The 17,301-nt window shown below is 37.5% G+C and overlaps 2 protein-coding genes across 2 annotated transcripts in view; one reads left to right on the top strand and one right to left on the bottom strand.

The window, feature by feature from the left end:
• LOC107726482 (kinesin-associated protein 3-like) overlaps positions 1 to 13,032 on the top strand; it is a 23,637-nt gene extending 10,605 nt beyond the window's left edge. The window contains exons 11-20 of the mRNA XM_016536079.1: positions 1,609 to 1,709; positions 4,100 to 4,208; positions 4,290 to 4,402; positions 4,512 to 4,677; positions 4,784 to 4,909; positions 5,018 to 5,116; positions 5,221 to 5,306; positions 7,590 to 7,776; positions 8,638 to 8,731; positions 11,937 to 13,032. Of these exons, the coding sequence (XP_016391565.1) occupies positions 1,609 to 1,709; positions 4,100 to 4,208; positions 4,290 to 4,402; positions 4,512 to 4,677; positions 4,784 to 4,909; positions 5,018 to 5,116; positions 5,221 to 5,306; positions 7,590 to 7,776; positions 8,638 to 8,731; positions 11,937 to 12,048 (1,193 nt within the window). The 3' untranslated portion in view covers positions 12,049 to 13,032. The remainder of the gene's footprint in view (positions 1 to 1,608; positions 1,710 to 4,099; positions 4,209 to 4,289; positions 4,403 to 4,511; positions 4,678 to 4,783; positions 4,910 to 5,017; positions 5,117 to 5,220; positions 5,307 to 7,589; positions 7,777 to 8,637; positions 8,732 to 11,936) is intronic.
• Positions 13,033 to 14,052: 1,020 nt separating this feature from the next.
• The window catches only part of LOC107726425 (protein Niban-like), a 13,632-nt gene continuing 10,383 nt past the window's right edge, over positions 14,053 to 17,301 (bottom strand). The window contains exons 9-14 of the mRNA XM_016535983.1: positions 16,967 to 17,154; positions 16,653 to 16,796; positions 16,449 to 16,559; positions 16,267 to 16,374; positions 16,037 to 16,148; positions 14,053 to 15,159 (exon numbers count right to left, since the gene is read on the bottom strand). Of these exons, the coding sequence (XP_016391469.1) occupies positions 14,249 to 15,159; positions 16,037 to 16,148; positions 16,267 to 16,374; positions 16,449 to 16,559; positions 16,653 to 16,796; positions 16,967 to 17,154 (1,574 nt within the window). The 3' untranslated portion in view covers positions 14,053 to 14,248. The remainder of the gene's footprint in view (positions 15,160 to 16,036; positions 16,149 to 16,266; positions 16,375 to 16,448; positions 16,560 to 16,652; positions 16,797 to 16,966; positions 17,155 to 17,301) is intronic.

Here is a 17,301-nt window from a genome sequence, read left to right as displayed (position 1 = left end):
AGATATATATATATATATATATACACACATAGAGAGAGAGAGAAATAAACAAGTCAACATCACTAATTGAGTAATCGGTTAATGGCTAGTCGACCATCTTGACCCATCCCTTACTGTTTACCATTAGTGTGTACTCAATGTTTCAATCAACTCTGAAGGACATGGGCGTTTAAGGTTGTAGTGGTCTCCTGAAGGCCTTGCTGCCGTGGCTTTTATGGTGGTTGGGTGGTTTAAATCTTACTGGGGTGTAATTGAAGTTTAGCTCTCCTGCTCTCCCACTAAACGCACCCTGAACAGGATAATTAATTTTTAATGGGCTTTTTTTCTCCCAGGCTCCAGGGCTGTTTTGAACATTTTTACAGGCTCTTCTCCTCCATCCTCATAAAGGATTCCCCGTTTTCCTCTCCCGACGCGCAGGCCGAGGCGTTAACTCCGGGTGTGTGTGTGTGTGTGTTTGCGCGCTTGACCTCTGAGTGTGCGCTAGAGCTCGTTTGTATGCTTGTGTGTGTCTTTCACTAATGAGAAGCACATGTGTGGGCTAGTCGTGGTGCAGGCGGTGCAGAGCAGCTTGGCTTGAAGTTATTAATGGCAGTAAAATTTATGCTTCCTCCTTTTTTTCCAAAAAAAATTAAATGGAGAAGCCCTTCTCTTTTCAGGGGTCTCTGGGAGCACATCTGGCTCCAATAGGCAGAGATAACCTTGCCTAAAGGGTCCGTGGCTGGCTCCGACCCGTCCCCGCCCCCTCTTCCCTCTCTCGGGGTCTGGGTCTGTCTGTCTGATTAAGTCAGGGCTCAGGTTCTTACCAGGTCCAGGTTTCAGTCTGCTTTGTGAAGGGTAACTGTGCTTTCTCAGGGTCAGAATTACTCAGGCCTGAAATAAATACCAGATTAAAAAAAAAAATACAAAGATTAACAAAATAATTCTTGCAGATTTGTTTTCTCTATATTAACACTACTGTTAAAAATTTTGAGGTTGATAAGATTGTTTTTTGAAAAGATTGTCTCTAATGCTCATCAAGATTGCAGTTATTTGATTAAAAATAAAGTAAAAACATTCATAAATCATTCTAATATGCTGATTTGATGCTCAAGAATTTTTTTTTTATTATCTTGTTTTGTTCAAAACAATTGTGCTGCTTAATATTTTTGTGGAAACGGTGGTACAGTTTTTCAGAATTCTTTGATTAATTTTTTGATGAACAGAAATGTTGTATCTGTATAAGTATTTAATGTAATTTTTGTTCAATTTAATTAATCCTTTCTGAACAACAGTATTAATTTCTTTCTTTCCAACAAAAAAGTCTTACTGACCCCAAAATTTTGAATGGTAACATAGGTCAACAGTAATGGCCAAAAAAAGTGTCTCATTCCACTCACATGTTCCCTATGATGTGAATCCTGAACACGAATTCTGGCACAAGCAAAGGGCCTTGATCCACTAAATATTGGGACACTCGTGACTCGAATCAGAATTGAATGCTTAAAATCTGGTGTTGCCCTGTTTATCCTGCCGTGTGTTTCTACTGAAGAAGAAGGTGTAGTTCAGGCTACCTTGAATATGCAGAGAGTGTGTCTGTCCATTCATGGCTTGTGTGTGTTTGTGTTTCAGGAGACGAAGCGCAGAGACAGATCGCCATGTGCATTCTGTACCACATCAGCATGGACGACCGTTTCAAGTCTATGTTTGCCTACACGGACTGCATTCCACAGGTGAGAGGTCAGCCTGCATTAGCATGATCTTATAGCATGGGACAGGAAAGCTCTATATCCTCTCTCACACCATGTCTAAACTGGGTGCGACCATTGTCCCATTGCACCATGCCGCAACAGCTTGAGGTTATGTTTAACACATCAAATTGAAATCCAAGTCCATTTCTATTGTTTTCGGAAGTAGCGCAAGCGTGCGGAGTACGTCAGAATTAGAACGGCATCAGTTTATAGTCAGTGTCTTGTGTCATGAGCGTTGCTCATATCCAGTGTAGACACTGTGTCTCAGATAACTCACTCACTGGCCCTCTCCAGATTTCTTTAATACTGTACATGTGTCTATTGTGAGATTTTCACCATAGAATTTCACCACCTGAGGCCAGCTGCATAAACCTTGCCTCTGTGTTAAGACTGTGTCTTAAGAACTTAAGAACCAACAAGCAGTTAGCCAAGGGGTAATTAGTCTTATTTTTCAGATTCACATTAGAAAAGCTTAATTATCGAAGGAAATGTTTGTTTGACAGTTTTTTCGATAAGACCAAAAACATGCATCGTGACAGTAATAAAAATGATTTTCATTAAAACGATTGTTAATGAGAATTTTACAGTTTTTGTGTTTTTTTTTTTGTCAAATCAAACATTAAACTACAAAACTAATAATTCTATGTTATTTTAACAATTTAAAATGGGCTAAAATTAATTAATATGGCATGATAAAAAATGCAAACATTTAAAGGACACTTTCATAAAAAAATGAGTAAAACCAAAATATTGATTGAAAAATACAGTACAGGTTCAAATGGTCATGAAAAACCTGAGAAAGTAAAATAAATTTCTTCATTAAACTAAGGTCTATCAGCTTATTTTCAGCTCTATAATATGCTAGAATTGGCTCTTTGTAAGTGCAATCTTTAGATTATATTTTTAAAATCTCTATCAATTGTTTACAAATAACAGGAAAAGTCATGATAATTCATCAGTCGAAAGGTGTGACAACCCTGTGCAGTCTTGTTGTCACTGTGACTGCAGGCTGGGGGTTACCAAGGTTTTGGTGGGGCGACTCGGTGTTGCATGTGAAAGCAGGGCAGGTGCCAGTAAGTCTAGCCACAGTGATTTAGGCTGCAGGGTGGCTGCTATGTGATACTCAGAATGGGACTGTATGCTTTGCATACTCACCGCTGCCTCCTCACTCTCTCTCCGGGCCTCCTGCTTATCGTTAACGTCAGGGGGCGATGTTGACAACCCTTGACCACTTCAGCCCAGGCCTGGACCTCTGCACAGTCCCCTTCTCCCCCACGCTCCCTTCCTGAAGCCCTACCGTCCCCTCAGGTAGCAGAGTCCGGTCCTCTGTTCCGCTCGGTGTGTAGTGACGTTAGCCAAGCTAATGGAGAGTGACATGTAAGGTTTGTGTCTAAAGTTCGGATTCGCTTGAGAAAATCAGGAACCCCTGGACGTCTGGGAAACTTACAAATTCGGTACGGGAGTTTGGAAAAAATGTTTCAGGTCTGTCAGCTTTTTTGTAGGACAAAGGCGGGTTTGATTAAAGTTCTAGGCGGGTCAGGACTTCAAGTCGCTTGCTGACTTTCTTGAGTTGGATCTTTCAGGAAAGAAGGGAACACTTGAGCTTGAAGCTTTTGGGTATGAGGTAACTGGACTGAAACTGAATTAGTAAGTAATTTTTTAAAGAAATTAATACTTTTATTTAGAAAGGATGCATTAAATTGATCAGTAAAGTGACAGTAAATACATTTATAATGTTACAAAATATTTCTATTTCAAATAAATGCTGTTCTTTTCTACTTCATCAAAGAATCCTCAAAATTTATCCCATCTTCCACAAAACTTGATAAGATGGCGCCGACGCTGATGGCTGCCTCCGTGGCGTGCTCCATGAACACTTAACAATAACTGTGGAACACACACTATTTATTCACTCATACACTTATTTATCTAACACACATACTCAGTCTACACCTCAAATTTGCACATAATATACAGTACCTGTACATGCAAAACTGTCTATTGTAATATACCTGCACATACAACTGTCAATTTATATATTTTTATTCCTTATTTACTTGTTCTATTTTTTATTATCTGTGTTTTTTGTTCATTCTGTTACACTGTGGAAGCTTCTGTCACGAAAACAAATTCCTTGTATGTGTAAACATACCTGGCAATAAAGCTCATTCTGATAAAGCTCATTCTGATTCTGTTTTCAACATTGATCATAATAAGAAATATTTCTTTAGCACAGAATCAGCATATTAGAATGATTTCTGAAGGATCATCGATCATGTGACACTGAAGACTGGAGTAATGGCTGCTGACAGCTACACTCTATGGCAAGTGCTTTGATTGTTTCTGTTAATTCATGGTGTTTTGTTTGTCAGGTAATGAAGATGTTGTTTGATTGTGGTGAGGAGAGGATTGACGCTGAGCTCATTTCCTTCTGCATCAACCTGGCTGCCAACAAGAGGAATGCCCAGATCATGTGTGAAGGTGAGAATAGATACAAATGTGCAACCAAAAAACAGTGAAGTGCAGACTCAGGGCTTAATTTAATGTTTGTTTTTTTTCAAGGCAATGGCCTGAAGATGCTAATGAAGAGAGCACTGAAGCTAAAAGATCCTCTGATGATGAAGATGATCCGAAATATATCTCAGCATGATGGACCTTCTAAAAATCTTTTCATTGTGAGAGTCAAAAACGAGAATACACTCACCCATACAAATGAAGTGTATTGTAGAGATGTTCATTGATGTTTACTCCATTGAAAACTAATAAGCATGTGATGTGTTTGAGGACTATGTTGGAGACCTAGCGGCTCAGATCGGACTAAAGGAAGAGGAAGAGTTTGTCATTGAGTGCTTGGGAACTCTTTCCAATCTTACCATTCCTGATCTTGACTGGGAACTTGTGCTGAAGGAGTACAACCTGGTGCCTTATCTCAAAGACCACCTCAAACCAGGTCTGTCTCAATCCACTTTACTATTTTACATCACAATGGAAAATACATGAGAATATTAGTTGCAAGGTCTTGTGATATGTGACTTCCACTTATTTTTCTTATGTAGGCTCTGCAGAGGATGACCTCATTCTGGAGGTGGTGATCATGATTGGCACTGTCTCCATGGATGATTCCTGTGCCGTAATGTTGGCCAAATCGGGCATCATTCCTGCTCTAATAGAGCTGCTGAACGGTAGGAAACATTCAGATGCTCAGAGTGCTTTTAAAGTTCATGTTCTGAAGTTGACATATGTTATTGGAAGTAGAGAAATAGTAATCTCTCTCTTCTTTCTATCCTCAGCCCAGCAAGAAGATGATGAGTTTGTCTGTCAGATTGTGTACGTCTTTTACCAAATGGTGTTTCACCAGGCCACCCGAGATGTCATCATAAAAGAAACGCGTATCCTTCATCTTGTAAAACCTGCAGTTGCATGATGATGTTGTTGTTTGGTCATACAGCGGTTTCTATCTTAGAGTTTTTGTCCTTGACTGTTATCTTGTCAGAGGCTCCAGCATATCTCATTGACCTGATGCACGACAAAAATGCAGAAATACGCAAAGTGTGTGACAATACATTGGACATCATTGCTGTGAGTATGAATCAGCTGTACCTCAAGTAGTGTGCTGTCTTTCACCAATTTCAAGTTGTTTCAGTGGGTAAAGGGGCCTGGTAATGATCAAACAAATTATTATAGCCATTATGTGTATGCAACCCTTTTTACACTCAATTCATGTTGAGGAGCCAGTGTTTTTGCTTAATATTCTGAACAAGGCTTTATTTTTACATTTTTTTAGAATTCATTTTAATTTTAGTTTAAGTTTTAGTAATTCTGTCATGTGCTTTTGTCATTTTATAATTTTTTATACTTCTATTTAGCTTATCTATTTATTTAGTTTTAATTATTTTAGAACTTCAACTAAAACATTTTATTTCAGTTAATTGCCAAGGCGACATTATAATTTTCGTTTAAGATTTTCATCTAACATTTATATTTTATTTCAGCTTTATATCAATTAATGGAAATCGGTTTTAATCGTTTTAGTCTTAGTTAACAATAACACTGTGAAGAACTGGTCCAAACTTTTTCGGCACATCATCTTCCTCTTTTCTTTTGTTTTGAGTCAAGAGGGAGACCATCCAGTTGTCTTAACCAGCACTTCATTGTTAACGATAAATATGGTACATATGGTTTGTAGCATAGGCGTAATTTACGGGTGGGATGGGTGGGACATGTCCTCCACCAGGGTCGATATTGTCCCCATCACTTTTTTGAAACACCTCGACGTACCTAATGCAGATGAAACATATTCAGCTGACATTCGTTTCTGTTAAATAAGATGCGATCTGGCACTGGAATCTGTTGTTTTTGAAATCATGCTGACTGTTCGTTGTGATGTTATTAGTGACGGAACGTTCTATTTTGGCTCGTGCAAAATCGTCTTCACACACGAGGGCTTCAATCTATCGCTTAATGACATTGCGGAAACTATGTATTCATTCCAGTTAAATCACAAAATAAAATACACACAAATGTGTCCCTGCTCTTGATATACGATCACTGATGAACATCTTTGATTTTAATAAGGGGGAAAAAATTATGCAAGGGCGGATTAGAACCCAAAACCTCCAACACGCCTAACAAAAATTCTGCCACTAGACTGTTTAAGAATATGAATACTTATTGCGTATCTATATATTTATACACTGACGTGAAGAACCTCAGGCCTAATAAATACATTTTATTATAGTACATGTAAAAATGAAACTATCACTTTAAAAATAAGTTCTATGTCGATACACTAACCCCCCCTTCCCACACACACACACACACGCTCACCACTGGTTTGTAGTCAGAGTCATTTGACATAAAAGACTGTTGGATGAACACCGTTGCTAGCGGGTTAAATGTATAAGCTGTTCTGAAGCAGCTCTGTCACATGTGATCTGTCCCAGGCCTCAGATTAATGTAATTAGGGCTGGTCTTGAGGCCAAGGGAAGTGTTCCATACATCTGATCGGAAAGGGCCATTAAAGCAGGGAGCCACATCAAAGAGAGAGGAGGAAATGCCTGCTTAGTGTCACGTGGGGATGGTGGACAGAGCGCAGATCCGCTGAATACCACACATTCACATACACGTTGTTGGTCATCTTCCCCTTTTTCTTCTTCTTTTATACAAATATGAAAATGTGAAATCTGATGACTATTGTTGATCTTTTTTTAACCTTTTTTTTCTACTTTTATCTTGTCATACCCAAGCCTTTTGCCTTTGTGGCAGTGGTTTTTAACCCAGACAGGAGAAGTCATTCATAATTCATTTTTGCATGCTATTTCTGGATACGCTTGAAGATTTTTTCCCCAGATTTATTTATAAAACACCCAAACCTGCTCCGGATCTAAATGTTCAGTAACGTCATGAGCTCAGCTACTTGAAGATTGATTAGCCGGGGTATCAGACCACATTCATCACTGTGATTGGCCACGGGAGTACAGCATGTGGTGCCTTTAATGCTTTACAATGATGAATTTGTGCCCTGGCAGAAAGTGTCACTGTGCATGCCGGTGGGGCCAAACCGGTGACAATGAGGCCTGTTTGAGGCCTGGGCCTCAGGTGGCCATCAGAGCCCCAGGCCTTCCACCCTGTGTGGGGGATGATTAATCAGAGAGCCGGTTTGCTTAGCTATTTCCACCAACCTCAAAGAGGTTTTATTACGCTCAGTCCCTGTAGAGTTAAAATAAACAGCTGCCATGTTATCCGTCTGCCAAGCGACACAGCACATCTGATTCATCCCACATCTTCGGTATGACAATACAGGCAGAGCCTTTCTGTGTCCTGTGCTAATACTCTGGCTGTTCTCTCTGTCTGTGTCTGTAGGAATATGATGTGGAATGGGGTAAGAAGATCCAGAGTGAGAAGTTTCGCTGGCATAACTCTCAGTGGCTGGAGATGGTGGAGAACCGACAGATGGATGAGGCAGAGCCTTTCATGTATGGAGACGATGGAGAACCTTTTCTCCAAAATGGTGACATCCTGGAACGGCCAGACCTCTTCTACAGCTCAGGTTATATTGGGCGGGGATTTTAAAAAATATAACTGCATTTAAATAGAAGTTCTTATGAATAGGGTGTTTAATTTTTTTTTGTTTTGATACGTGTCATCATACTTTGGGTTAGGTTTTTTTTTATATATATATCTTTCTAAGCAATCAGACATGATTTTATTTGGGAGAGTAACACAAGCCCTCCTCCCCATATTGGCCCCATATATAAGATATTTCGTCTGGTATTTCTGCTGTAATTATGACAGCGAACACGCCAAAAAGTGGGTAGTTCCACAATTAGTTCTGGTACTATGAAAAGGTTCCTGCGGTGCGAAAGGCCCTAATGCTGCTTGTTTTCAAACCTATTTATGAACAGAAAGTGTTGATATATTTAATAATTAATTAAATGTTTCCTTTTGTGATTCTATTAGATTCGAGATTCGAAATGTGTATTTTTCAATAAAAATTATATTTACTGGGGTAAAATACATGATTTCAGTTTACATTTTGATAATTAATTTGGTTTTAATTCATTTTATTTAATTAAGTTAAATATCAACACCCTACTATTGTGGTTGGCTGGTTCTACTAAAAATGATAAAAATCTATAATATATATAAATAAAATATAAACTATACTGTAATCTGTAATTTGGTTAAAAATCCAGATTATAAACAAACATTACTTTTAAATTATTTTTAATAATTAATTTATAATTCTAATTTTAGATATCTAAAACAAAACAAAAAACAATTCTAATTTTAATTAGAATTTTAATAATAAATGCAAAATATTATGAGTAATTTGATGTATCTCTGTATTTTCTGTCATGCCTTAGCACAGAGGTGCTACTGATAATTGGTTTCTCTGTGATTCCTGCAGATGGAATAATCCCAGTAGATGGTGCCATTAGTCCAGAGTTCTTCACAGACTTCCAGAATGGAGACCTGTTAGGACCACATGGTTTCCCCAGCAGGTACATTTAAATATGATGAATCTGTCAAACTGGCTTTTGTTATTACTGTATCACACACACACATCTTTGTCTGCCAGTTTTGTTGGCTTTAGCAGGGAAAGGCTCAAAAGTGCTGCGTCAAAGAGTCATCCGGCATTCCCAGCAGGCCGCAGCACTCCTCCAACAGTAATACCCTCAGCTTTGAGAGTAAACACAGCTCCCTCTATTTAGCTTTTTCCAAATCTGCTTCAGTTGCCATATACCTACTGTTTAGGGGTTTCAGCAAAGCACTAATGTGATGACTTGATGCTATGATTTATGGTGTGGCCCACTTTGTGTCATGGGACTATGCAAAATATTTGAGCTTTGTTCCAAATATTCAACTCGTAATCGTAGAGGGGATTATTTGATATGGGGCCATTAATGATAATACAGTGACCCCTTTAAATGATTAGACACTCATAGGTTTTAGGCTTAGGTCACTCGTAGGTTGCATTTGGTCTAAAAAAAAAAAAAAAAAAACGGAAAGAAAAGAGACCGGATCTAACTGAAAAATTGACTGTTTGTTATTGTCCTCTTGCATTATTGACAAACTATTTTCTTGTTTGACACTGTAAAGCTGCTTTGACAATCTGTATTGTATAAAGCGCTATATATATATATATATATAAATAAAGGTGACTTGACTTAACACCAGGGAGAGCTCGCTAAATTATACATCAGTCTATGAGAGAAAGGATGGAGTCTTGAAATCAGAGAAGAGGCGCTGAAAAATAAGGAGCAAGTGAATACAAGGGGGAGGGGGCGGCAGAGGAAGCCATGTTTTTTTTTCACAGCTCTTTGTAAGCGATACCTGTAGAATACACTGAGAGTGCACAGGGAATTGGGCAGCCTGAAAGTGTGGTTTTCATTTTGTCCATGTGGTGTTAGAGATCCAGGTTAACACAATAATGAAATCCAGCTTAGGTTCCCCTGCACCAAGTCAGGAGCCAGACACACTGGGAACAGCTCTTTTAAAAGCCTTTAATAGAATCACTTTTATTTATAGAATAGCACAGAGCAATCTTTCATTTAGCACATAAAGAACGCTTAGTTATTCCAGATGAAGAAGACAAATTCTTGGCTGCATTTGCTTGAAAAAATGAGTTCCTTATTGCGAATGTTATGATTAGACGAAAAACACATTACAAGGTAATTAATAAAATATTTTAAACTAAAATACAGTTATTTTAAAGCAGCAAAGCGTAAAACATTATTTTTAGTAAAACATTGTCAGGGCCAACCAGGAAAAGTAAAATTCGCCCAAGAAGTATTTGGACACTTAAGCGTCACAAAATGTTTAAAAGACTTGCATTAGAGTCTTTAATGCATTAATGCATTAAATTGCATTAGAAAGTGTTAAAACAAATGGAATTTATTTATTTAGCTTTCTTTAGGTACTTTCTGCTGGCAAACGTTATGCAAGTAGACAGTTAATGTGATGAACTACACCTGTGGTTACTCTGCTGGGACACCTGTGTGAACTTGAGGGGAACTGACTTCATATATTCACTAATAGAGACCAGTTGGTTTAAAGTAATAGAACAAATGGCTAAATAATTAAAGTCAGCTCTGAGAAAAGGACTAGCATCATTTGTTTGCAGATAACACTTGATTTGATTTACTACTGTTCAAAGTTTGGGGTCAGTAAGTTTTTTTTAAAGAAATTAATATTTATTTTCAACAAGGGGACATTTAAATGACCATAAAAAAATAACAATTCTAATAATTTTTGTCCTTCACCCTTGTGTCATTTCAAACCTGTCATATGCAAATATGCTTTTAAAATACTTTATGGTGCTTTTTTGGGGGTCTTTATTCATTGTAATTTCATAGAAAAGAGAAGCTTCTTTTCTCTATTTGTGTTTCATGGAAGAAATAAAGTTGAATTTGGAAAGACATGAGGGTGAGCAGATTTAACAGAATTATCATCTCCGGACACCAGAGGAAGAAAAGAGACCGGCAACACAGACACTTTCCTGTTTAGAGGTTTCCGGGTGTTTTTTTACAGGATCTCACTTCAGTGTTAACTCTCAGGGGCCACTGGGGCCAGACATGGGGATCTTTTTTCAGCCTGTGTCCACCCTCAGATCTTAAGATTATCACCAAGTGCACTGTGTCTGTGATCCTTGTGTGTCAAGTGCCAAAAGGTTGGTTGGAGTCACTAGTAACATCATTATTTGCGGAAACCAGCAGAAAATGTCATCTTTTCATCTTTCCTGGAAAGGATGACAGCATCCCTTTGGGATTAATGATTCACCGCAAGAATGATTGTAACACAAACACACACTTTTAAGGCCTGTCTCTTACCTGGAGACTCTTTGGAGGGATCATTTGATTGACAACACACTGCTTTTTCCTTCCCATCAACCCTTTTGAACTTAGTTAGTTATAAGCTTCGGTTTCACCCAAACTCTTTCCAACACATCCAGCCTCTCCTCCTCAAGCTTTTTAACAATGTCTGAAATTTCCCCAGACAGCAGTGGTGTACCTCAGAGGATAAAGACAGGCTTGCTGCCCAGAGAGGGTGGGTGTACTGGGAGTGACGGGGGTAGCGCGTGTAACCGATCGCTGGAAGTGATTTGGTCTAAAAACAACAGGGCATTATGGGAGCTGGAAGGGGCAAAGCAAACAACCCATATTTTAAGAATACAGGCCAAAGTTGGGTGGGTGTTTATTTAGAGGCAGATCACACTAGTCCATTCCAGATGATGTGACATGGTCCCGTTGGTCATTTGCCTTGAGGAATTAATATAATTCTCATGGTTTTAGAATCGAATTTTTAATTTGTGAACACTCCTGGTGTGAATAATATAATATAATATGAAATGACCCCATTGGTCATTTGCCTTAAGGAAGTAATATAATTTTATTGTTATTGAAATCTAATTTTTAATTTGTGAACTCTCCTGGTGTTAATAATATATAATATTACATAAATATGATATAAAGTAAATTAATATAATTGATTATTATTTATTTGGTATTTCGCTATGTAGGTTTGGAGCAGTTCTGTTTTAAGTTTAGGTAGCTCTGTTTTGCAGAATCAGAGCGCCATCTAGTGATGCTTATAACCTAACCCATATACAAGTCATTTCCTAATAAAATACATTGACCTGATATATGTTAGTTATTGTGATTGACTGATGTGACTGGCTGACAGCTGGCTGTGTCTCTCTTCCTCTAGTTCTTTGACAGACGGGTACGGACAGACAGGTGTGACTCCAGTGCGTCCTGCCACGGCTTACGGCTTTCGGCCTGATGAGCCGTTTTATTACGGTTACACGACATCACGGTAGGAGAGTGTCAGGAAAGACCTAAAAGCTATGAAAACCAATTAAATGGATCTCAGAAGATGCTAGTTAGGTCTCTTTTTTCCATTTCAAATGAAAGCAGCACTACTGATTTTCTTCATCATCCATATCATTATCAGTAATATGTGGATATTTATTCCATTCCATGTGAATCTCAGTCTGAATGTGTTTTAAGCTGATGTTCTCAATGAAGCTATGATTTGCAGCCCTCACTTTGAGCTAGATCATGTAGTTTTAACATACTTTAGCCTACTGTGTATTGCTTGTCAACACTGAAGAATCTAATGGCACCACATTGCCTTTTCTGTGCAATATAACAAAAGTAGGATTTAGTTGCATGCTGTTTCAGTGATGTAGGTAAACACCATCTATTTATACATTAAAGCAAATCTCTCCGTTTAATGCATGACAGTTGTTCAGATTTAGGTTTCTGGAAGCAAAATATTGTGTAGCTGTAGCTGCTACTCATGTGTTTATATTATAGGATTTCCTTCAGTTTTGCATATGTTGTTTACATAAAGCAACTGATATAAGGATCATTTTAATGATAGTGGTGCCCCTCTGTGGACTCGCATATGAAATGATGTATTTTGTTCAAATACATTTCATGACAACACAACACAGTGCCCATGGGAACAATAATGTCACTTTACAGTCTTAATATCTTGATTGTGCTAAACAATGTTGCCTGTTTCTTTGCTTTTGATACCATAGTACCAATTTTACAACACATCTTGGCTTTATATGGTGCACTGCTGACAACTTCATATGTATTTTGTAATGTAGCCTACTCAAGTGTTTTGAAATAATATGTGCGTTTTCGTATTTATGAAACTCAATTTCATTGGTGCCTGGGAATTGTCTTACTGTTTTATATAAAATGCCTTTTTTTTGTTTAATGTGGTGCAATATGAAATGCATAAATTGATGTGCAAAAGCTTTCCTTGTGTACGTTACTTTGATAGAAATCTTTTGCATATTTAGTTGGGTTTTAGCACAGCAGAAACTCCACAAATGCTCGCCTTGTTTACTTTCACATGATTGCAGTGAAATGCCATGCATCTCATTCATTCTCAATCATTCACTCCCATCATTCAAACATTCCTTAAAAGGGCGGTTATGCATATTTAAAGATGTATTGATTGTCTTATTGTTTATGTGGATCTTGTATAGGGAGCCATATGCCTGGAGCAGAATCTGTAGTGATTGTCTCCCATGTAACACAGATCTCAGTAGTTCTGCAGTATGTCCCTGCAGTGCACATGCGGCAAATGTACTTGTACTTGTCACTCAACGTTTGTTCATAACAACAAAAGGCACCTCACTGTAGATATGTCACAGAGTCAGATTCCATGGAAATCAAACCTGTCAGACTTGCGTTATGGCAGACTTTGACACAGCTTGGCATTTTGGGGAAATGTACAAGATCCTTATTGTTGAAACTTTCTTTGTGTTGTGATTGTATCATCTGAAGGTTGAAAACTGCCTTGCCGAAATTGTAACAATGGCATGTTTCTTCCTGAAGGATTCCTCATAAAGATTCACAAAGGACACTCGTTTCCAAACTCAATATTTATGCTATAGTTTAGATTTCATATATTATTCAAATGCTAACATAGCAATTCATTTGTATATATTAGCTTAAAACAATATTGAAATAAGATTAACTATATTACATCCATTTTATTAAAATAATCCTCTTTAGATTACTTTTATACAAGACAATATATATATATATACTACCTTTTTTTAAAATAATAGTTTTCTATTTTAATATATTTTAAAATGTAATTGTACATGTGTTCTGCATATTATTATAGTGGAAATTGTGATACTTTTTTAAAAGATATTTTGATGAATAAAAAGTCGAAAAGAACCAAATTTTTTCAAAATATTAATAATTTCAAAAAATACATTATTTTTGTAACATTATTACTCTTCTTAGTGTCACTTTTCATCAATATAACACTTCCTCACTGAATAAAAGTATTAATTTCTTTTTTTTAAATCTTACTGATCCCAAACTTTTGAAAGGTGCTGTATATAGACACATATATCTACAGTAAACTATAATTACCTTCTGCACAATGATAAAGCCAACTTCAAAATGTACAATTTGTCTCCTCACACAGAAAATGGAGGGGTGAACAAGTTTTGAATCCTGACCCGACATGGTCATTGAAACTTAAACTACAGCATCTTGTTCCTCGAACGTTTGAACTTGAACTTTTTCTCCATTTTCTTTGGAAGGCTGAACCACATCCTCTATTTCAATAACCTCCACTACAAGGTCACGGATCTCCTTCACACAGTCCAGGGGCCTGGTTTCATCCTCTAGGTTTGGTGACGACTGGGATTCTGAGGCTTTTTCTGAAAGATCCATGATATGTTTGCCTGTGAACTCTTTGTAGATATCTCCATCTTTTGCATCTTCAATAGATAAACATACTGGGATCGGATATGTGCTTTCATCACATGTTGGTGAATTAATTTGGGCTTGATCATTTGACGTCTTTATCGTTTCTTTCCTGTGATCCTCAGTTTCAGCAGGCTCATCATCAGAACCAGAGGTTTTCATACAGATTGGGTTGATTACTACTGTGGGTTTATAAGCAAAGTCTGAAGAAGTTGCATCAACTCCTTTTGGTGAATCACTAGTACCAGCACTTTCTACAGCTTCTGTTTCCTTAACTAAAGGGGTGGAACAGACCGAAGCTTCCATGGCGTCTGTGGTGAGTTCTGGTTTAGTCTCAGCTGATGTATCCGAGGTTGATGTTTCAGCAGTGAAAAATACGTCATCACTGCTCTCCTCTAAGAGTGTCCTTTCTCCTTCATCGATTTTTTCCATGATAGTCAGAGCTTGACCCATTGCACTATTTTCTGACAAGTGAACAGTCACGGATTTGTCTGCTGTCAGGCCGTTGCCGAGCAGCGGGGAGGGCGGCAGGGGCGTGCGCAGGCTTGGGGATGTATTTAAGCGTGCTGGGCTGCTGGGTGCGGATCCTGGGGGTGTGAAGGATAAGCTGGACACACTGAAATTGTACCTGCTCTCTGTGAACAGGTTGAATTTCTTCTTGCTGGCTGCCTCCTTGACCACTGCCAATCAGAAGCACAAATCAGATTTGAGAAAATTTTAATAAAATATAATAATAATTTCTTGTTCAGTAGCATTTATATATATGTATATATATATGGTGGCTCTAAAATATATTTGAAAACCTAAGCCACTCTTCTGAGCTACTTTTGAAATGTCTTAACAAATGGGCTCAAGGGGATTTTTAGTGGATGTTCACTACCATTCAAAAGTTTAAGGTCTGTATAATTTTTAAAAAGTCTTATGCTTATCAAGGCTGCATTTATTTGATCAAAATTTTGAAATACCATTACCATTTAAAATACATGTAACTGTTTTCTGTTTGAATATAATTTTAAATGTAATTTATTCCTGTGATGGCAAAGCTGAATTTTCAGCAGCCATTAGAAGCATTCTTTTTATTGTTGGAAACAGTTAATGCTGCTTAATATTTTTTGTAAACTTTGTTGATCCATGTTTTTCAGGATTCTTTGATTAATAGAAAGTTCAAAAGAACAGCATTTATTTGAAGTGTAATAGTCTTAACTGTCAGTTTTGATCCATTTAATGCTACCTTGCTGAATAAAAGTATTAATTTATAAAAAAAAAAAAATTTTTTTTTAAACTTACTGACCCCAAATTTTTGAATGCGTGTTATGTCTTTAAAAATATAATTTCGTTTGAAATTTTGTTATAATACAAAGATATTTATTCATGTTTATGTTTAAAATATTTTGCGGCCACTGTATGTGAATGTGCTAACATCATACTTGTGCTAAAAATGCATACATTTAGTTTTATTACTTTAATCTAGTGCTTTATACTTACTAATGACCCTAATATCAGTGACATTTTTGCAAAGGCAGTGTGTAGAGGCCTTTCTGTGATCAGTTGACATACCCGTGCTGACGTCTTTTTCCAGTATCTGATGGATTATGTCCTCATACACGTTTTCCACATTGATGAAGTTTGAATAATCAGCAAATATGTATTGCTCAAATGTGGGTAGCTCCTAAAAGTACATTTTGAGAAAAGACTATTAAAAGATATAAACCATTTATGGCTTACATATTTAAGGTTTCAGTGATAGTATTTACACAGTTGATGTCTGTAAGTGATCTCAAATGTACCTCTTTGAAGGATGGGGCCAGATGCTTCTTGATGCTGGGTAGAGTGATGTTGATCAAAGCCTCCTGCAAGATCCTCTTCCTCACTGTGCTGCTGTCATAGTCAAATTGCTGTAGGACAAAGACAAATTAAATTAAGCAAGAACACAACCATCTGTGTTTATAAATGAAAATGATATGCTTACCTTCAGAACCCTGTTTGAAGCCTTTTGCATAGCCATCGAAAGACTGACCGATGGATCCTCCAGAGCCTTTCGCACGAGCAGCTCAAAAGTGTACTCTATATTTTCCATCAGCTGAAACAATCACACAACAGACATGTTTTGGATCAGAATAAATCACAGAAAGTTAGAAAAGAGTTGGCTACTTGGTTTTGCAGTTTTGGGTACCTGTTTTAGGTCTATCTGTGTGCTGTCCACTAGACCTTTAATGCAATAGTTGAAGGGTTGCTGGAGCTCTTGGACGTGATCTGCCAGTCCATTCACTTTCTCATAACAGCTCTGTAAATTAGCCTTGCTCATCTTAAACAGAGCCTTCAGTGAGAGAGAAAGAGAAGCAGAGCTATTGTATCACATCATTTACTATACAGGTTAGCATTAATGATATTTTAATTTTTTCTAAATAATTTGGCTTCAGAAAAATATAGTGCAAGTCATTTGGACTTTTTATGGTGATTAATTGTAAATTTGTTAGTTTCTCTCACCTGTCGGAGTTCCTCCCTCTGCTCAGGGTCCTGGAAGTCCTGACAGAGCTGCTCCATCATGCTCTCACTCAAGTCTCGGGCTTCTATGAAGCCCAGGCTGATGGGCCCCATCACTTCCTCCAAGATTGCTGGCAGGTACGGCTGCACCTGCTCTGTGCAGTATTTTGTTGCTGGCTCAGTTACCATGGCTAACCAGATGGGGAGAGTAAAAATATAGTACTTATATATATATACATACCTGTATGTATGTATGTATGTATATATATATATATATATATATATATATATATTTATATTAGTGCTGTCAAACGATTAATCACGATTAATCGCATCCA

The sequence above is a fragment of the Sinocyclocheilus rhinocerous genome, unplaced genomic scaffold (genome assembly GCF_001515625.1).
Source record: "Sinocyclocheilus rhinocerous isolate Xijiao unplaced genomic scaffold, SAMN03320098_v1.1 scaffold605, whole genome shotgun sequence".
Taxonomy (NCBI): Eukaryota; Metazoa; Chordata; class Actinopteri; order Cypriniformes; family Cyprinidae; genus Sinocyclocheilus; species Sinocyclocheilus rhinocerous.
The sequence above is the reverse complement of the archived record's forward strand: the minus strand, read 5'-3'. Positions and strand labels throughout refer to the sequence as shown.